General features: G+C 51.6%; 2 protein-coding genes across 2 annotated transcripts in view; one reads left to right on the top strand and one right to left on the bottom strand.

Annotated features, from left to right (window-relative positions):
* The window catches only part of ACY1 (aminoacylase 1), a 451,002-nt gene that overhangs the window by 411,780 nt on the left and 17,266 nt on the right, over positions 1-21,956 (bottom strand). The window lies entirely within an intron of this gene.
* The window catches only part of LOC140914519 (semaphorin-3D), a 53,309-nt gene that overhangs the window by 16,670 nt on the left and 14,683 nt on the right, over positions 1-21,956 (top strand). Inside the window, exon 3 of the mRNA XM_073352504.2 lies at positions 13,698-13,932. Within this exon, the coding sequence (XP_073208605.2) occupies positions 13,800-13,932 (133 nt within the window). The 5' untranslated portion in view covers positions 13,698-13,799. The remainder of the gene's footprint in view (positions 1-13,697; positions 13,933-21,956) is intronic.

Below are 21,956 nucleotides of genomic sequence, written 5' to 3'. Positions count from 1 at the left end.
CCTGCCCAATAGTAAAAGTGTGACATTGAGACCATCACATTTATTTTCTGTTTTGACTTGAACAAGGATTTGAACCTATGTTTCCAGGTCTGAGAGGCTGGGACACTGCAGCAACCCCCACTCCTCTAGATATGGAATACATTTAAATTTCTATCCACTAGGGCATCAAATGATCTTGAGCAGGGCTGATGTAAAAAGTACTAGCAACAGCGCATCATGCCTGGCAATGGCCATCTCTCAAACCCAGCACACCGAGGTCAGGAGCCCCCATCTGAATTTGCTGCATTAACCTACAGATTCAACTGAGAAAGTCTAATGAAGTGAGTGGTAAAGAGGGACAAACTCCATGGGACTCTGACTTCTTGTACTGTGTGAGACCATGTGTTAGACAGGTGACAAGTGTCAGTTTCTTCCCAGCGGAGAGGATTTCAGTGTAAAGAGCTCTCAGGAATGTGTGTGTGTGTGTGTGTGTTTGTGTGTGTGTGTGTCCTGGAATCTGCAGCGCATTAGGGATCAGTCACACTCCGTGATGTGGGTGGGATAGAGGCTCTTTGATACACTACGTGGGCACTTTGCCTCCAGCACCCTCCATCAGAGGGTATCAGCACACTTCAGACATTAGGACATTTAAACCTCTTGACACCATTATGAATTAAGTCAGTAGTGTAATGAAGTAACTAGGTGCACCACTGCCTTCTGATGGATGGGTCAACTGCATGGGAAAACTCTATACTGCCATCAGTGATTCTCCTTTCTCTGCAGTTGGAGGGGCCTGGGTTCTTGGAGCCAGAGGTTGCAAGAAGTTCTGATTGATCACAGTGTGCAACATAGAAACACTGATGAAGTTCCTACATGGCCATGTGATGCACACACAAGAGGGGGCGGAGTTAAGGCTATCCACACCTTGAAAGCTCTGTTGGTTTGCAGAAAATTGGCAATAACGCACAAGTGCTCTAATCTGAACACCACCAGAATGCCATCCTGAATGTGGTAGGAGAGTCATGGGAAGGAATCCCACTCCTCTGCCCTCTGTGTGGTGTGGGGCTCCTATGGTCCATCACAGCAGAACTGCCTCTTGTGAGCCTTAAAGAGTAGACAGCAGCCCTGCCTCACTCTTTTGCACCTTATGTCCTCCAGAAGGACTAAGCCAAGGGTTCCTCTGATGTCCTTACCTCAGCCCCTCACTTACCTTTTCCTCTGAGCTGGCCGTGCATGCTTTGTGCAGTGAATGCTTCCCTGGCTGCACATTCTAAGAGCTGGGTGAAAAGTTCTGTGTCAAATGTCTCAGGCATGCAGAGTTCGCTATGCACTGGCTCCCAACTTGGTCATTCTAAACCCATTTCTCACCTGAAGACTCAAAGATACATCTCCTCTGTCAGGGCTATTTCCAGGCCAAATGCCAACTTCTTCCCACCAGTCGTTTCAGCTGTGGTGTTCTCCTCAAAAGGTTGCAGGATGATTTTTTTTTTTTAAATCATGGGATGAAACATGGTTTATCCCTTCTCCTGGTCCTTCAGAATGACTGAATTGGTTCTCCTCAAACTGTAACCAGCAAGCGCTCCATTCATCTGCAAGGAGAGAACTTCAGTCCCAAAGGCAGAAAGTATAGGAGGTTCCAGGATGCTGAAAGAGGGGATTGGGGTGGAAAGCACGGCAGTGCTTGCTGTTGCTATAATTAACACAGAAGCCAAGAAGGCGTACTCTGGGCAGAGGCCTGAGCCTAGTGTGAGGAGCAGGGTACCAGCTGCACACATTTTCTTGCTTTTCAGAGTCAGTGGTTCATCAGAGTGGGGATTCTGGCAAACAGGCAGGAAAGCAGGCCACGTTGCTGGTTCAGCTTGAGGTGTGGCTGCCACACACTTGTCTCGCATTTCTGACCCTGGGCTTTGTCTGGAAAGAAGCCCAGCCCTCTTCCTCTCAAACTGTCCAAACGCGGCCCAGCTGCCATCTGGCTTAGTTTGCCTTGTGGCTTACCCCCACCCCAGAGAAGACCTGCCAGGCTGGTTAAGGAAGCGGGAGCCAGGCAACTTCATGCACCGCTCTTCCAAACAGTGGGCTCTCAATGGCGAGAGATCAAGGGTTGACAGTGTGGAGATGGCAAAGGTGCGAACCACCAGATAGGATCTGAACAGGTGGCATTGATAGCTAGGGATGGGTGAATCCCGAGCCACAGTCCCAGAGGCTCTCCACCCTACTGGGGCTCATGTGATACAATATTTTGTCTGGCTTAGATTTTATTCTGAGGCATCATATTCACTGGTCAAGAATCAGTCACTCAATTTGGCCTCAGGGAGGCAGTAAGTCAATCCTATGTTGTAGGTGTAGCCTGGGAGGTCCTCTCCAGTCAGTTGGGACACCTTTTCCCACTGCAATGACTGCAATGACCACAGGTACTCAGCACCTGGGGGCTCCCTGCAGCTCTTGGGCCAGACCAGACCCACGCTTGCGGGTAGAGGGGAGGTCAGATGGTACCTCCCTATGCCAGCTTGGCCCACTGCCTCCTAGCAGGATTCATCTGCCGGAGAAAGAGTGGACATGTCCTAGAAGGTGGGGATTCGCTCCATGCGGGCAAGTCAACAAAACCCCATGGTCAACACTATCAAAGGCAGACAAGTGATCTGAAAGCATCAGCATTAACACCTCCCCTTGGCCCACTGCCAGCCAGTGAGACAAGTGCAGGCTCTGTGCATTACTCAGGCCTGAAACCAAAGTGGGGAGGGATCAACACTACAACGGCCTTGCTCAAGAATGGAAGGTTAGAGACAGAGAGAGAGAGCTGGTAAGTGCGCCAGCCACAGACAATAGTTTCCAAATTATGGGATTAACAGCCACTTGTTAGAGGGAAGCCAGTTCCCTAACCTCTCCTAGGGTGGTATTAACCACCTTGGCCATCAATGGGCTCAGTCATTCCCCATTTGCGTTACAAGCTGTCAGGGGCATGGTGCCACAGATTTGAACCTCAGGGAGCAGAACTCCCAGAGACCTCTCCAGACAGACAAAGATCTGCTCCCTGGAGAGCAGCCTGCCAAGTCCTGATTCCACTGATCCTGTCCATGGAACAGATGGAAAGTTCTTTTCAGTGCAAGAGAGAGTTTTGGCAGTTGGGATTTGCCGGGTTCTCAGAGAACTCGGCATAGTTTTGATAGACACAGTTCCATCCACGGAATAGGGGAAGAGAAGAAAGCCAAGGCAACTGCCCAGCGTATGGAATGAAATTGACAAAACAGCTGAACCCTGGAAGGGCTGTGAACTCTTTACATCATGACATAGATAGAATAAAAACTGAAGTAAGAGCTCACAGCCTCATGTGTCAAAACAGCCATAAAGTTCCCCTGATCTGGACAAGACCTGCTGCCAGGCTGTCTGGCATTGAGTTATCGGGTGGACGGAACTGTGTCTGCTACAGTCGTTATTACCACATACCTGTGAGCGGTGGGTTCTCCTACCTGGCAGGTATGAAAGGCAGATGGTGAAAAGCTAAAGCAGCTCAACCAAAGGAGGAGCATGGCAGGGGTGTGTGTGCTGAGAGCAGACAGAGCCTGTTCCTTCACGTTCCTGGAACTTAGCATGCTTCCGTGTTGCCACTTTTGGGAGAAATCTGCACAGAGTGATAATTGCGATAACCGCATTGAATCTTGCCAATCAGGACTGAGGGGCATAGGCAAGACTGTGTGAGGGTCGCAGTGCTGGAGTAGCCAGGGGATTACAAGTCAGGACGGAGGGGCCCTGGCAGAGAGTAGGTGTGAGGGAAGCTTGCACAGAATGTGCCTGTTATGCCCTGTTAGCATTTCTCCAGTTTGAGCGCTGCTGCAGAATTCCTCCCTTCCTCTTGCTCCCTCCCTCTGTCCGCCTTCAGGACTCTGCCCAGACAGGTTCCTGACTCATCTCTATCACCCCAAACAACTGGAGGTTACGGGCCACGTTTTGTACAGTACATGCATTGGCTGTCCTGCTGTCACATGGGCTCTGGGCCCAGCCTTCACACTCCTGCCTCTTAAGGTCACTTCCACAAGGGATGAGATGTTAAGTACGCGTAAGGCTCACATGAACAGTACGTGCCATCCAGCGACCCATGCACACTCACAGCACAGAGGGCTGTTCCCCTCGCCTGGAAGCACCAGGGGAAACGCAGCAGGGGAGGGAAGTGGGGCAGGGAGGGAAAGGAACTCATTTATTTTTGTCTTTGTCATCTCATTTAGAGAAAGAGGACAGCTGCCTTGCCCTGAGCCCCTGCATTAACCAGGGAGCAGCCACAGCTGCTGGGGAATCCATCATGCTTCACCATAGGAACTGAAACCTCCATGGAATTCATGGAGCATAGAGAGATTTCGGCATACGTGTACATGCAGACAAGTGCACACATCTGTTTTTACAGAGGCACAGGCATGGGCCAACAGACAGAGGTATGTGTCTCTGCACACAGATGTATGCAGATGAGTATGTGCCCATGCATACTGGTACCACCCTTTACACATAACATGTACGTGGAGATGCAAGTAGCAGCACACTAATACACCACTCAAACACTCGAACAAATACACAGAGAGAGGCCCCTATCCCGATTTAGATCCAGTAAGCACAGCCCCAGAGCGACGCGCTATACAGTAGGGGGGCAGGATGGCCTGGGAATGCCTCCTGCTTATGCCCTGAGCAAGTGTGAGACAGACATAAGCTTTAGGCCACGAAAGCTTATGCTCAAATACATTTGTTATTCTCTAAAGGTGCCACTAGTCCTCCTCGTTCTTTTTGCGGGACGGTGATCATTCATGGCCCTGTCAGTCACCCTTTCTCCAGCAGGCAAGGCCTGACTCAGTGCATGATTCACTTTTGCTCATGGAACTGGGGGGGCTCTCTGGGTGTGCCTACACTGCAATTAGACACCCACGGCTGGCCCATGCCAGCTGACTTAGGCCCAGGGGCTGTTTAATTGCAGTGTAGACATTTGGGTTCAGGCTGGAGCCTGGGCTTTGCGACCCTCCCACCTTGCAGGGTCCCAGAGTTCAGGCTGCAGCCCGAGCCACCTCAGTTAAACGCCCCACGAGCCTTAGCCTCACTCAGCCGGCACAGGCCAGCCGCAGGTGTCTATTAGCAGCATAGACATACCATCCAAGTCCCTCTTGCAGCCCTGATGAGCTCCTCCATTCTTGCCCCATCCAGACACTGCAGTCCATCCTCAGCACGTCCAAAATGGCCACGGGGGCGTGGCAGCGCATCCTAATGCTCTCCATCCCTTCCAGCAAGGGCTGAACCTGTGGCTTCTTTAGCGCCCCCGGCTCCAGCTCCTGCTGACTCAGGAGAGCATCTGCAGGTGAAAGCAGGACTGCAGCATCAGGCCCCCCAGGAGCGTGAAGCCTGGATTTAAGCACAGGATCTGCGGCTAATCCACTCATGCCTAGCTCTCCCACATTGCAGCGCAATGCCAGCCCAATGCAGCGGGTATCTGGGGGAGGGGGAGTAAAAGGCACTGAGCTCTCCTATCTCAGGCAACCTAAGAGTGAGTCACCCACAATCTGATCTAGCAGGAGGCTCCTCTTCCAGCACAGGGATCTTTACCACCCTGTAACGCTCACAGACTGCGTGCAACCCCCTTCTGGCTGTCGCCACTGGCTGCTCCCCTGAGCTGCACCCAGCTGTTGACCCCATCATCCTGGGCATGGCCCATCTAGCTCCAAACAGGAACGTGAGCCAGCAATCTCCTGCAAATGTTGTTTCTGGATCATTTAGGAAACAATCAAGAACTGCTGAGCAGTGCAGCGCACATGGCAGGCCCCATTGGGCTGGGGGGATGGAGCAGGGAGCATGTTGTCATTGCTGTTGGTGCCATCCTACAGCTCAGAAGGCTCAAGCGCAACACTCGCTTCCATTTTGGGAGGTGATCCACAGCCTAGATCTCACTGCCAGGATACGGGTTCCCTGAAATTCAGTCGACAGCTCCTTAGCTCAGTTTCCTCCCATAACTCCTAATTACAGCCCTTGGGAGGAATTCTATGGGGTAACCCATTTGTGGTGTTTACACCCTCCACTATAGTGGTCATCTTCCACCTGTAGATGGGTACAAATCCCTCAATCAGGGATCAGCTCTAATGGAGGCGCATTGAACGATGCTACAGGACGCACAGACAAAGTCACCGAGTCTCAGCCTGCGATCCGTTGCTCCCAGAGTGCTGTCTGAGCTTGGCGCAAGGAGAGTGGCACTGCCCCGGTAGCCTGGGTGGCCAGTGGGATCGGGAATGCACGACTCCGATCAATGGCTCAAAGCCAACCCAGGTCAACAGTGATTAAGTTGTAACCATCTGAAGGCTGCTTGGTTGCCTATGTGAAAAGCCTGTCCAGTTTCAGTGCAGCTTGTGGTGGACTGGTATCTAGACAACAGCTAGTAGCTGCAGCCCGCAGCAGCATAGCTGGGAAGCTGGCGCTGTTCTACAGAGGACTCTAGTTTTCAGGTTTGAAGGGCCGTGCCATAGTTGTGGGGTGGGTGGCCAGGCCGTAAACACAGGGGGAGTGCTGTAGGTCGAGACTGAGGTGCATCTGGAGAGCTGTGGGGCGGAGGGGGCAGAAGTGCTGCTGGCCAGGTGGCGGATCATTGGCACAGAGGTGAAGGAGCTGCAGGTCAAGCAAGGGGCGTGTACGGCTCATCCTGGGATCATGACCGGCTCTGCCCAGGGACACTGGTCCTTTTTCATGAGAGAGAAAATTCACCAAAACCTTGCCCCCCGTCCCCGACTCCAGAACCCACAAAGATTGGCCCGGCTCCCACTGACAGTATCCAGGTGCGTCTTCCCTGCCACAGTCCTGGCTCTGAAGCCAGACACGCAGAAGTGCCCTTGCCCGGCCGCCTGCACCCACCAGCACGCCCTGCTCCAAACGGAGTGAGAACACACTTGTCGTTCTGGACAGTTGATTACATAAAGCTGTCGGGACTGTTTAATTTAAGCTTGGATTCATCATCTGCAGCTTGTTTCCATCCACTGGACACCCGCTTCCCCCCCAGAGTACATATAAACTCTGCCTAGGACAAGCTCCCGCCAAGAGTATATTTGGGAAGAGGTTTATAGCTTGGGGCCGTTATCCCTTGTACAGGGGAGCCCTTGCTTGGTTTCTATCCTAGGGTGGAGTGGCGGAGAACCTGCTAGGCCTGCATTGCCAGGATACTGCTGGGAGAAAGATGCCCCTGCTGGAGTCCTCACTGATATGGGCAGGGCACTGCTGTGGGAAGCAGCGCCTGCTGCGGGGCCCCTAGTCAACACGTGCTGGGGAGGGGGGGGCGCAGAAGCGCCCACAGCTGCATGCCCAGTTGGCTGTGTGGAGAAGCTCAAAGTGCCTCTTTGGCATGGAGTGGATGGACACTGCTGTGTGGGGAAGCCCACCAGGGAGCTGTGCTTCCAGCATAAGGACTGCCAGGGGAGGGGAGAAATCGGTGAGCCAACTTTAGTTGAAAATGATCTTTGACATTCTGTTTCCAGAACTGAAGGAGACCCTAACAAAGCAAATGCCAAGCTGGGGGAGGACTACCCCACACAGACACCATGGAAGCTAACTTCACTGCACCCCTTAATCACACAACCCTGAGCTGCCACAACGCCCTGCCCATGCCCCTCAGTCCTGACCTGCTGCACTAATAGTGCCACAAACATAGGCATTGCTGCTCCTGAAGGAACAGTGAAGCCTGGCATCCTGCCTCTGATGCTTCTGAGGAAGGTGCACAGACCTGGAGCCTTGTAATTTCCCCACCTAGCTAGTGTAATGATGGGTGCTCCTTTTATTCCTTTAAGTGCCTAGACCTTTTTGATCCTGGGTATACTGTTTGCCTCAATAACATCCTGCAGCAGGGAGTTCCACAAGTTGCATTAAAAGACTGCTACAGTAGACACTGGGAGCAAAAAAGACAGAACAAGGGCAGTAGAGAGAAAAATGGCTTTCCTAAGCCTTTTGCACTGTAAGAAGGATTTATATCCAACAATATCAAGGCAAAGAAGCATTGGCTTGAAGCTGCCTTGAATTAAGTCCTGGGATAGTATAGAGCACTACTTCTCAACCAGGAGTACGTGCACCCCCTGGGGGTACTCAGAGGTCTTTGAGGGGGTACATCAACTCATCTAGATATTTGTCTGGTTTTACAACGGGCTACTTAAAAAGCATGAGCGAAATCAGTACAAACTAAAATTTCATACAGACAATGGTTTGTTTATACTGCTCTATATATACACTGAAATGTAAGCACAATATTTATATTCCAATTGATTTATTTTATAATTATATGAAAATGAGAGAGTCAGCAATATTTCAGTAATAGTGTGCTGTGACACTTTTTATGTCTGATTTTGTAAGCAAGTAGTTTTCAAGTGAGGTGAAACTTTGGGGTACACAAGACAAATCAGACTCCTGAAAGGGGCACAGTAGTCTGGAAAGGTTGACAGCCACTGATATAGAGGGAACAGGGAATCCATTTTTGTAACTGTGCTTCCTTTGCCCTGTACCTTTTAGCAATGACTGCCCACCTGCTTTGGGTTAAATATCACTGGCTGTTTCCTTTGCCTTTTTGCAGACTTTGAGCCATGTTCACGGCTAGCACAAGTAGGTGAAAGTCTCCTGGACTCGTATCCTTTATAGCAATAGTGAACTGGCCCTCTTGCAGGGGAGGGCAGTTGTCCTCTATTATTTGGATTTCATTTTGAGGCCTGATCCTGATCCCAGTGGGAGTTTCCCCTTGACTTCTGGAGACGCAGGATTGAACCTTGGCACAGGGTATCCACCAGCCCCTTTATTTCATCCCCTGGAGGTGGCGTGTGAAACACACCAGCTCCCCCACCCAATCCACAGGGCTGTCATTCAGGCGCAATCCTAGGCTGTGGAGGGTCAGGGCTCTGCTCCATCTGCCCCCCCCCCCCCCCCCCGCCATCCTGCAGCCACCTAGGACCATCTTGGGGCATCAGGTCACTCAGGGCTCCCTCCCACTGCTCAGCGCTGTCCCCAGACAGGCACATTCCATTTATAGCAGCCTGCAATTACCAGCTAGCGTTTTCCCAAGGCTTCCAGCAACCAGTGAACACTGACAGGAGTCTCAGGCCAGCCCCAGCCCTGGCCTTGTGATGAGCACTGGGTTTGCTCTGCCCAAACCCCTGGGGGGGATGTGGGGAGCATGCAGGCTGAGCTCCGCTGTCTCAGCTTCCTGGCCAGGATGCTGGAACATGTGCAGGTTTTAGTCCATCAGGAAAGGGCACGATGCACATACACCCAGCTCACAGGAGAGGCAGCTCCAGGCCGAGGAGGGGGAAATGCAAGCATTGCTGTATGTAGAGGAGGATATAATATATTACATGAGATAGAACATCCGTACAATTTACTCTGGGGGGGGAGGGGGAACTCATCAGGACAGAATGCAGTATGTGCATCTAGCTGCCAACCTCTATGCTGTTATCCAGGGCAACCTCCCTGCTTAGCGGTACTCCAGGCATTGCCCAGGCCCAGAAGAGCCACTATGGTGGGGATACACCTGTTGCTGCTCCTGCATGGTGCTGGAACAGCACCCCCCCCCACACACACACACACTTCCTTTCTTCACTACTGTTGCTCATTTTATTTGTTGCCCCCAAGCCTCTCTTCTTCCCCCTTGCAGAGGGGACAGGTGGCCCAAGCAGCAGCCGCTCTGGGGGGATGGCAGGAAGAAATGTGGTCATGAGGGTGGAAAATGGCTCTTTGATGCCAGCCTTTCAAAGCCCCGGCACTGAAGTGGTGAATCAAAGGAGAGAGAACAGTAATGGTCTGGCTACACTGCAATTAAAACCCCACAGCTGGTACAGGCCAGCTGATGCAGACTCCAGAGGCTCCAGCTAAGGGGCTGTTTAACTATGGTGTGGTCCTAGAGCCTGAACATCTACATCATCCACCCATGAATTGTGGGAGATGTCCTCTGACCTTTCTGGGTGCGTGGTGGGGAAATTGTGGGAAGGAATTGGAGGACTAGTGTCACTCAAGAAGTATTAACCTGCATAGAATATCAGGGTTGGAAGGGACCTCAGGAGGTCATCTAGTCCAACTGCCTGCTCAAAGCGGGACCAATCCCCAATTTTTGCCCCAAATCCTTAAATGGCCCCCTCAAGGATTGAACTCACAACCCTGGGTATAGCAGGCCAATGCTCAAATCACTGAGCTATCCCTCCCCCTCCTCAACATGACACTGAGCATGTTAGCAGCTGTGCGGGGGCAGGGGGGGGGGGAATTGTGTTCTCTCAGGCTGTACCCATCCACCCCCCCCAGGCGAGCCAAACCAAGTAAAAAGCACTGGAGTTAAGGGTGGGTGTGTGACAGGTCCATCTGCCCCGCTGTAGCCACTGCCTACACCAATGGGAAGGGATTCTCCCATTGGCACAGGTAACCCACCTCCCCAAGAGGTGGCAGCTAGGGCAGGGGAAGCATGGTCTACACCAGGGATTAGGTCAGCAGAGATCAGTCTCTCAGGGGTGTGGATTTTTCTCCCTCCTACTGTAGACCAGGACCCAGTACTGCAAACATTGTCACATTGCTTGCACACATGCCAGTGCTGCTGCAATACAAGCCTATCTCTGCAGGACGCTCCCATGCACAGGGTCTGGCTGCCTTGCCATCTGGGCAAGATGCAAGAGGTACCTTTTTGAGCAGGCTTTTCAATAGCTGCAGCCTGCAGGCATTAGATTCCCCGGCTAGTGCACTCTGTGATCTTGGGATTCCTCAAGGACAGAGGTGACTATGCTGAGGGAAGGGGGACACCTGCTCCCCATCCCTTGGAAACTGTTTGGCTCTGCTGTAAAATGACTGAAATCCTATAGGGATGGGCACCTAAACATTCGGGCATCCTAAAAACATCATTAATGATGCCACAGTGCAGCACTGTGGGCAAGTCCCTTTCCCTTGCACCTGGGTTTACTTAGCCAGCTTGAGCTCTACAGAACAGGGATTGTCTCTGCATAGTGCATAGCACAACAGGGCCCTGATCTTGGCTGAGGTCCTCAAGGTGCTATTTTAATAGCAAATGAATAATGATGAAAAAAGGAAGAAGGAGGGTCCAGGGAACTACAGGCCACTCAGCCTCACCTCAATCCCTGGAAAAATCATGGAGCAGGTCCTCAAGGGATGAATTCTGAAGCACTTAGAAGAAAGGAAAGTGATCAGGAACAGACAGCATGGATTCACCAAGGCAAGTCATGCCTGAGTAACCTAATTGCCTTCTATGACGAGATGACTGGCTCTGTGGATGAGGGGAAAGCAGTGGATGTGTTATTCCTTAACTTTAGCAAAGCTTTTGATACAGTCTCCTACAGTATTCTTGCCAGCAAGTTAAGGAAGTATGGGCTGGATGAATGGACTATAAGGTGGATAGAAAGCTGGCTAGATCGTCGAGCTCAACAAGTAGTGATCAATGGCTCCATGTCTAGTTGGCAGCTGGTATCAAGCGGAGTGCCCCAAGGGTCAGTCCTGGGGCCGGTTTTGTTCAATATCTTCATTAATGATCTAGAGGATGGCATGGATTGCACCCTCAGCAAGTTTTCAGATGACACTAAACTGGAAGGAGTGGTAGATATGCTGGAGGGTAGGGATAGGATATAGAGGGACCTAGACAAGTTAGAGGACTGGGCCAAAAGAAATCTGATGAGGTTCAACAAGGACAAGTGCAGAATCCTGCACTTAGGACAGAAGAATCCCATGCACTGCTACAGACTAGGGACCGAATGGCTAGGCAGCAGTTCTGCAGAAAAGGACCTAAGGGTTACAGTGGACGAGAAGCTGGATATGAGTCAGTGTGCCCTTCTTGCCAAGAAGGCTAACGGCATTTTGGGCTGTATAAGTAGGGGCATTGCCAGCAGATCGAGGGATGTGATTGTTCCCCTCTATTCAACATTGGTGAGGCCTCATCTGGAGTACTGTGTCCAGTTTTGGGCCCCACACTACAAGAAGAATGTGGACAAATTGGAAAGAGTCCAGCGGAAGGCATCAAAAATGATTGGGGGACTGGAACACATGACTTATGAGGAGAGGCTGAGGGAACTGGGATTGTTTAGTCAGCGGAAGAGAAGAATGAGGGGGGATTTGATAGCTGCTTTCAACTACCTGAAAGGGGGTTCCAAAGAGGATGGAGCTAGACTGTTCTCAGTGGTAGCTGATGACAGAACAAGGAGTAATGGTCTCAAGTTGCAGTGGGGGAGGTTTAGGTTGGATATTAGGAGAAACTTTTTCACTAGGAGGGTGGTGAAGCACTGGAATGGGTTACCTAGGGAGGTGGTGGAATCTCCTTCCTTAGAAGTTTTCAAGGTCAGGCTTGACAAATCCCCTGGCTGGGATGATTTAGTTGGGATTGGTCCTGCTTTGAGCAGGGGGTTGGACTAGATGACCTCCTGAGGTCCCTTCCAACCCTGATATTCTATGCTTATTAAGCAATGATTCTGCCACTGACTTGCTGTGTGGGTTTGGGATTCTTTGTGCCTTTCCATACTGATTGTACTCCCCCATCAGTCCAATGAGCCTGACCCTCAGGTTTAAAGCCCTCTGTACAAGGAGTTCCGTAGTTCAGAATGCTCCTGGTTGGGTGGGGCTGTGAATAGGAATGGGAGGGTGGGATTTCAGCCCCACTCCTACAGGGATCAGCTGTTGGAGAATTGATGGAGCTGGAGAATTGATTCCCTTTAGATATTGCCTGACAGCTTGTCCACAGGGGAGGATTTGTGCTGCTCTTCCCACACCAATGCAACACCACACGTGCAAGTGGTTTTTACAAAGGTGCAGCATGCCTGCGCTGGGGTTTGTCCCACAACTCCTCTGCTGGTGCCAGAGTTTCTATTGCCACTGATGCAATTAATTCTCAGATGCAATTAATTCTTTGCTGGCCCAAGCCAGCAAAGCCGAGTGGATTGTTTTTTAAAAAGATTTTTTTTTTGAAAAAATTTTAAATTAGATTTTTTTATTTAAAATCAGACATTTTTTATTTTGTTACTTACATTATAGCATTTTTCTTTTTAAAAATAAACCTGTTTAAAAGGAAATCTGATTTTAACCCAAAATATGTTAAGGCCGAAACTTATTGGCGTTTAGTTGTAAATGCGAAACATGCTTTGATAAGAGATGTTTATGTGGCCAAAAAGTTTAAAGTTGTTTTGTTTAATAAAAATAAATTGTATTTGCCATTGTGTGTTTAATTCAATTCCAGTTACCATCCTAATGCAGCTCGGCCCAAATAATGAGCCAAAAGCTAATTCTGCTGTAAATAAGCAATATATCATTCACCATTTCCAAACATACTAAAAGTGTACAAGTAACAAGAATCTGAAAATAATAAGCTACAGAATTGCTTAAATAAATGTTTATAGTTATTGTGTACCCTCCGACGTAGCAAAAAGTTGTAACGTGTCTAGTGCAAAGACTCTAGTTTTAAATCAACATGTTTTAAATGATTACATCAACCAGTGAGAATGCACATTTCTTTAGGAAGTAACTGAAATGCAAATGGAAAAGTTCATTATAACCAATGAGTTAAATCAAGGCTTCCCACCTGATGATTTAAATCATGATTTCAATCACTGACTTCAATCACCTTGACTTAAAACAATCTCCCAGGCAGCAGTGAGAACTGCAGGGGCTCAGCACATGCAGGCCAAGAGCCCAGATTGTTCAGCCCTGCTAAATGCATGGCCAAAAGAGATGCAAAATTCCTTCCTTTCTGTTTTCAGCTGGAAGCGGCACCAGAATCTCTCCCAGCAGAACATGCTCCCTGGAGGGAGGAGCAGCTTTCCCTGCTGAGAGAGGAGCCCCCGGCCAGAGAATCCACCAACATGCCAGCCCTGGTCTTTAGCAGGCGGCACCTCTCCACTGCCCCTGCCCTGCTGACTTGGATTCTCCTGCTGAGCGTTGGGAATGGTGGTGCCTGGAAGCAAGGTGTCCCTCGCCTTCGCCTCTCATACAAAGGTAGGGGGGAGCCTGTGGCTGATCAGCCCTGCAGTCAGAGCCAGGATTTCCTTGGGGTTCATGCCCAGTTCAGAATGATCTAGAAGTAGCATCAGGTAGCCAAGCTGACTGGCAGCTAGTGAGGCCAGGGCTGGTGGGAATGGGTGGGGGGAGGAGGATCTGGACTATAGGGTTTGGGTAGGGCCAATGTCAGCCCTACAATGGGGCTTCTTGCCCTGCAGTAGTTGTGGCCAGTGAGGCACCAGAACCCGACAGAGGCTGAGCTCAGCTGACTGCAGTATGGCCTGGGGGGACACCAGCATGGCCAGAGAGCTCAGAAAATGCCACTACCCCAGGGGGCTCAGGCAATGCCCATCTATCTGCTGCTGTCAAGGATGGGGGTTGGAAAGGGAATGGCCCAGAGGGGAAGTCTCGGGCTGCCCTTGGGGCACAGGAGGGGATCTAAAAATACCCCATTTCACCCTGAGACTCAGCGTACAGTGCTTTATAATGTTCCATGTACTGTGTAACGCACAGGGGCAGGGCCAGCCCTCACCATGGGGAAACGTCACACACTGCAGGAGGCCTTGGGCAACCTCTAGCTACACAGGCCACACAACAAAACACGTTGTTCAATTGCATGGGGGAAAGCGTACGGACTTCAGTGTGAGGGCGGGAACAGAGTCAGCCTGAGTTCACCTGGGAGGAAGCATGTCTAGTGGTTAGAGCAGGTCATTGGGAATCTAGAGAGCCAGCTTCTGCCACTGACTCAGTGCATCGCCTCAAGCGAGTCACTTAACTCAGCTTTGTGAGGCTCAGTCAACCAAGACCCAATACATGGATGCATCCGGGGTATGCATGTGGTACAGAGCTCTGTGGGGGCTCCCTGCAACCCCCACCCCAGGACTCTTATGGTGGGCCAGGGAGGAACTGGGGGATCTGCAGGCTACACAGCTCCACTGCCCAGCACCCTGCAAGGAAGGAGCAATGGCGGCCCAGAGAGGTAGCAGCAGCTATGGAGCAGAGTCATTGCTGCACTACGGCCTGGGGCAAGGGTTCCTACTCAGTGCCCAGCCTATTTACTCCAGCTGTGTGGGGGGGAGTGAGGATTCACCCTTCGTGCTGCCGGAGTTTTAGCTCTTGTCACAGCCCCAAATTCTTCTCTGTAGGGGTGAGTTCACACACCACAGCGTCAGCCCTCGGCCTCTCTGCTGAGGCTCCCAGCACAGCGGCGGGTTTGTGAAATGGGCACACATCCACAAGGAACTGGACTGAAACCCTCAACTGGTCTCACAAAGGGGCCACCAGACAGGCATCATGCTGAGTTCCTTTTAGGGACACAGGGATTGCCAGACTGGCTCACTCCCAAGGTCCATCTAGCCCAGCGAACTGGAGGCCAGCACCAGATGCTGCAGAGAAAGGTGCAAGAATCTGGTGCTTGGTAGTGAGAGCTTGGCTCAAACCATGGGGGCTAATATCACTTCCAGAAGCTTTGCTCTCAGTTATGTTAACTAGCTAGCCTCGTTATCCATATAGACAGTTCTTAACTTCCTGGGGCAAGACAAGCTGATTGTACATTGGGGGAAAGCTTGGGTCAGTTTTGGATTTCCCACCTTTCCGTTTCATTGACGGTCCCCTTGTTCACGTGTCATGAGGCAGAACAGAAGTTTCCAGTCTCCCTTCTCTATCCCTGTCAAGGTTCCTTCCCCACTCTGAACTCTAGGGTACAGATGTGGGGACCTGCATGAAAGACCCCCTAAGCTTATTCTTACCAGCTTAGGTTAAATACTTCCCCAAGGTACAAACTTTGCCTTGTCCTTGAACCCTATGCTGCCACCACCAAGCGTTTTAAACAAAGGACAGGGAAAGAGCCCACTTGGAGATGTCTTCCCCCAAAATATCGCCCCCAAGCCCTACACCCCCTTTCCTGGGGAAGGCTTGATAAAAATCCTCACCAATTTGTACAGGTGAACACAGACACAAACCCTTGGATCTTAAGAACAATGAAAAATCAATCAGGTTCTTAAAAGAAGAATTTTAATTAAGGAAAAGGTAAGAGAATCACCTCTGTAAAATCAGGATGGTAAATACCTTACAGGGTAGTCAGATTCAAAACATAGAGAATCCCTCTAGGCAAAAAACCTTAAGTTACAACAAGACACAAAAACAGGAATATACGTTCCATTCAGCACAGCTATTTTACCAGCCATTAAACAAAAGGAAATCTAACTCATTTCTAGCTAGCTTACTTACTAACAGAAGTTCTGAGACTGCATTCCTGATCTGTTCCCAACAAAAGCATCAAGCAGACAGACAGACCCTTTGTTTCCCCCCACCTCCCGATTTGAAAGTATCTTGTCTCCTCATTGGTCATTTTGGTCAGGTGCCAGCGAGGTTACCTTAGCTTCTTAACCCTTTACAGGTAACAGGATGTTGCCTCTGGCCACAAGGGATTTTATAGCACTGCATACAGAAAGGTGGTTACCCTTCCCTTTATATTTATGACAATCCCATTCATGGTTTTATAGCCTTTCATAGACACGTAGGGCTGGAAGGGACCTTGAGAAGTCCTGCACTGTGGCAGGACCAAGCAAACCTTTATTACATCCCCTCCTATTCATCTCCTTTCTAAGGAGACAATCCCAATCTTTTCAGTCTCTTCTGAGGAGAGCTGTTCCAGGCCCCTCCCTGAACCCCTGCTAATTCTGCAACTGGACCACATCTGCCCTTGACCTTCTTTCAGCTAGTGACATAAAGATGATTTGTCTAGTTATTTATACTGCACTCATCACCGGGGTATGCAAGCACCCATCCTAATGGTGCGATATTTCGATGCCACAGCTACTGACAATACTTTTACGTTCATGTACCACATAGCCCCTTTCAGCCAAAAGGATTCTGAAGCATTTTACAGACTCTGTGGAGGGCTCCAAGGCCCAACAATGATATGCAGCCACCTCTGGTATAGAATGCACTAGCTCGTGAACAGCACACAGCAAAACTACACAACAGCTTAGAGGATGGGGGAGTGAAGACTAATCTGCATAGCTTACTCATGAGTTGGGATCCAGCCAGGCTGCTGGAATTCAGCATTCCTGCTCAGGAAAACCAGCATGGGCTTGTAAGGCAGAGGCCCAACTCACCAGCCAGTGCCTCCGAGACCTCGCAGCCTTCATTGCCTTTCAGTCTCTTTTCTTCAGGACTTGGCTTCTGCTTTTTCCAAGTAAAACAGTTTAACCTTAGCTCCACATGTAAATCAGGACCTTCCCCTGACCCAGGGTCTCCTGTTGGCCGCTCTCCCACGCCCCAGGCCTTTTGCCTGGGAATTAAGGCAAGCTGCTCTACTCCCTTCTGCTGGAGATGGCTTTACACCCTCAGGCCGCCCTTTATACTCCCGCAGGCCTGGCTCTGAGTCACAATCTTCTCCTACGTGACCGCCTACAGCTCAGCCTGAGTCAGGGCTCTTTAATGACAAAGTGGTCGGGATGCTCTCTGATTTTCACCCAGCAGCATCATAGCACACCCTAGCTCCATGCTGGGCCATTGGATCAGTGCAGACACAGATGAGCACCACTTACTGAACTGCCCCACCAGCAATGCTACCATAGCCAGGCTTCCTTGGAGGCCTCCCATCCAAACTCCAGCCAGGCACAAGCCTGCTTAGTTCACACTAGCTGAGGACAGTGGTTCTGCTGCAGGAAGAACTCGGATGACGGTGGTGGCCTCAGGGCAGAGGTGAGGACCACGGGTGGCACGTCAGGGCAGGGCAGGGATGACACCTGTGACCATAGGTCTCCTCTCACTCCCAGAGAAGAGAGCCAGTTGCTTGGCTGTCTAATTGAGGTGCAAGGGGGACTTAGACTGGATGCTCATCAAACACAGAGCTCCTGGACGCCAAGCCTGAGGTAATGGCCCACTGGCTGTGGTCTAGGGGTGATACGCTCTCAGTACAGAACTGACTGGGCAGAGACTGGCACTCAAGCCGGGAGATGCCTTGGGGGTTTGTGGGGAGCCACCAGAACTCAGGCTTGAAACCAAGGACCACAAGGGAGTGGGGGGAGAAGTTGGCCCTGGTCAGGGCTGCCTGCACACACTGTCTGCCACGCAGCATCCGGTGAGGAAGCACAATGCTCCAGAGCAGGTCACCGCTGGGCGATTGCCAGCATCGATAACACGTCTCAGAAACACAATGGCTAGATCTTCCTTTCCTTGGCCAGGCGGGAGCAGAGATTGTTTGGAGGAGAGGACCGAGGAGGGCTTCCTTCTTCAAAGCCAGAACAGCCCTCGTGCTGTGGGCAGAGCTGGGAGAGGAAGCTCCCAGCCTCAGGCCGGCTTGGGGACAACGCAGACAATGGCAGGAGGTGTGACTCACAGACTACACGTAGCAGGGTCAAGGCCACAACGGCCTGACAAGTCTAGGTTTCAAAAACCCCAGAGGAAAGAAACCTCCCAGACTCCCTCCGCCCCAGAGCCTCTTGGGAGCTGAGCTATCGTCAGAGCCCCGCAAGGGGGAGGGGCGTGGGCTGAATGGGGGTGGGGAGAAACACAGACAGGCTTTCAGAAAGGAAATGACAGACCTAAGGCAGGGAGAGCAAAGGAAGGATGGTGCACAGGGGAACACGGCGCAGAACAATAAGGCTAAGCAGCAATATGACCCCTCACACCATGATAACGCCATCAGACGGCTTATAATAGAATGCCGGCCTTTCTGAGAAAATCCACGCAACTGCTCCTGTGACAGACGTGGGAGGGCCTGAACTAGGGACCTCCAGAGCTGAAAACATAAGCTGCCTGAACTCTGGGGCTGCTGCAACACCTCGTATCCCATTGATAGTCACAGCGGGGGACCCGTACCACATGCAAATCAGTAAGGTACATTACTGGACGGGAAGCACTCCCAGCTTCTTGGTGTTTGGCCTGCGCTGATCGGCATTCAGAAAGTGAATGCTACTTCAATCTGCTTCAGACAGGCCAGCGCTGAAGCCAGCTGAAATCCTGGACTGGGCTGTGTCTTTCTATCTGGGATGGTGTCGTTACTCTGGGCTTATATATCAGCAATGAGGTTACACCTTAACACTGCGTGGTCTGCTCTTAACGTAGAGGGCTGAACGTTCCAGGCGACTGGACGCGGGCTGCAGAGCCCTTTGCCTGCAGGTCACTGGTTCACAGATTGTTAGGGGCTGGACGTTGTTACCATTGGCTGGTTGGTTGGTGGTGTAGGCGCACAGTGTGTTCATGGGCCTCATTCCTGTTCCCAGCAGGCAGTTATCCGTATCACACACCACTAAGTGGCCCCAATGGACTCCTTTCACACTGGCAGCAAAAGGCTTGATTCAAATCCAGACTGTCCCCAGGCTTTTGGGGTGTTCGGCTCAGGGTTTCAGTGCTGGCCCGTCTGCGATGGGGAGAGAGAGAACGCTCTCCGAGAAGAGCAACACTTCAGGCCCGGGAGGCACTCGGATGCCCTCGTGGTGAGCACAGTTCAGGGGAAGGTTGGGTAGAGATGCTCAGCAGGCTGCAGTGATTATGGGGGACCTGGCCAGGAATGTAAATATGCTTGAGGGGATACCGATGCCTCATCTGCAGATAAGGAGCGGGTACCTGGGCTCTCCCAGCCACACACAGTGGGGATCTCCCTGCTCCACCCCTTTCCCAGCCCCCTCAGACTTCCTGTTTAACTGAACAGTTCCCTGCCCAGGTTTGTTTCATGAGTAGGACAAACTGGGTCAGATTCCCACCCACCTCTTCATGAAGGGAATGGGACAAGCCAAGCTACAGGGAGGAGGATGTGAAACTAGAGATCATGGCGATGAAGTTAATGCTGCAAGTGCGGGACAATTCATCCTGCCTGGAAGCCAGATTGAATCTTAGCCCCAAAGAACACAGCGGGCCTGAGCGAACCCCATCATGAATCCTGGCTGACCTCTCCCCTGCCCACGAGGGAGGTCAGAAGGTGAAGCAGTGCTAATGGGAGCATCCTGGGCTCTATCGCCCTAGGGACCTCATTGCATTACTCTGGTTAATTAAGCAGGGTGGGGGAGTGTATTGGATAAACCTTTGACCTGCCCCTGCCCCTCACTCTGTTCTGTATCCTCAATGGACCTGGCCTACATTTCACTCTGGGTGAGCAGGGTCAGGGGAGCAGCCCTGCCTCCGGGGAAACATCCAGCCTTTTCAGAGGCCGGTGAATGCCTTGTGGCTCTGGGTCCTGCCCAGCTCCCGCCTGGGGTCACTCACAGGGCAGCGATCATCAGCTTGGGGGAGGGTGAGTTCCCCACTCTGGCTCATTCGGACTGTGCTCACCTGCCCCGTTCCAACAAACACTCCAGATTCCCTAGGCAGATTTGAAAAGTTTTGTCCTTGGCATGGGGGTGGGGAAAGCACACAGAGGTCGCCAGGCTGCAGCCAGGTAAACGGCACTGGAGATACAGCTAGCAAGTGATGATGCCAGCCGTAAGAAAGTGCACGGTGAAGAATGCCTCCCCTGGCTAGTTATAGGACACTCCCAGCAAGAATGGTTAGTGCCAAGGAACTTCCCTGGCTCGCTGTGTATGAAATGACAGGCCCGGTCATTAGCCAGGCTGAGCTGGGCTGAGCCGGGGAACTGATTTGCCATTGAACTGCCTTGACTGAAGCTTTCTCTTCGTACAGAGACTGAGAACCAGCACCTGCCTGCTGCAAATGCTGCGGCTGCTCCTTGCCCTGCTGGGCTGAGCAGATGTCAGTGGAATTTCCAGCTCGCTGCAGTTGTCCTGAAGAAAAAGAGGTCCTGGCTTCCCCTGTCCCCTGGGAATGGGGCGACAGGGAAAGAGAAATAGTCTACAATCCCATGGCCTGTTTTAGCATGTCTCTCCATGCATCCCATCTCAGGCACCCGTGCCCCCACATACACAGATCCACACCTGCACAGACACATGCTGGCGTGCTTGCTTCCCAGACAACCAAGTTCATCCCATCTTTGTGGATTTCAAGGTCCTGCACAGATTCTCCCAGACCTAGGACTCGCATCTCATCTCCTACGCATCCCCAGCCCCGTCACTCAGCCAGTAACGCCTGCCTCGTCTCCTCTCTTGTTTCCTTCTTCCACTCCTGTCTTCTGACCTTCCCCCAAGCCCCTTCAGCCTCGCATGACCTCGCAGTGCAGTGGGCCAGCACTCTCACCTCAGTCAGATTCCTCCAAGAGACATAGGAAAGTGATTGGTTAAGGGTTTTAAATGCCCTAAGGTGACTCTTCCCTCTGGGCCTCCCATCACTTCTTGTCTGTTTGCATCAGTCTTCTACTGAGTAACCTCTCCAGGGCAGCGGCTGCTTTGACGTTTGGGTTTTGTACAGCATGTGGTCAGCACTTAATCAGAGCAAAACTCCATGCACATCCCTGGAACAACAGGGGGTGGATTTGGCTGTGTCCCCCAGACTGATACATGTCTCGTTAATGCCCATGCAGCCCCCTATCCAGGCTCAGGCTAGATTGGGCAATGTTTCAGGGACGATTAGCCAAGGTGGAAGATTTCCCCCACCCCACCCCAAGCACCCCTGGAACTCAGCCAGGAAGGGGGAGCCAGACAGGCTCAGAAGTGTCCCCACAGGTGAAGATGAGGTGGTTGTGGGCAAGAGAGAGAGTACGGCCAGACGGCCTTATGTCGCTGCTCCCCATGTGCGTCCATGTCTCCTATTTGCTTTGCAGCCAGACGAGCGATTCCTGCTGCTAGCCAAGGGGGATGTTATAGCAATGGGAGAGCGAGCTGGGTTCCAGTCCAGCTCATGCCTAGGGCACTCAGTCACCACTCGGTCCATCGCCTTGGCTGTTGCGTGCAAACAGAACCGGGGGGAAGAGGAGGATCGGGAGCCTGGCAGTGGCTGTCCAGTCCTGCCCCCTCGCCTGAGGGCACTCACCCTGCTAGCACTTTCTCCAAAGCAGCACCGAGTCCGTGCTCCTGTGTCCGCTGGTGGGGTGGCAGGAGGAGTGGGAGGTAGAGCAGTGGGCTTTGCGCTGTCTCCTCTGCTTCGTTCAGCCAATGTTGCTCCCAGGAATCTTGCCATCCGGG

Source organism: Lepidochelys kempii, chromosome 7, assembly GCF_965140285.1.
Source record: "Lepidochelys kempii isolate rLepKem1 chromosome 7, rLepKem1.hap1, whole genome shotgun sequence".
NCBI lineage: Eukaryota > Metazoa > Chordata > Testudines > Cheloniidae > Lepidochelys > Lepidochelys kempii.
The sequence above is the reverse complement of the archived record's forward strand: the minus strand, read 5'-3'. Positions and strand labels throughout refer to the sequence as shown.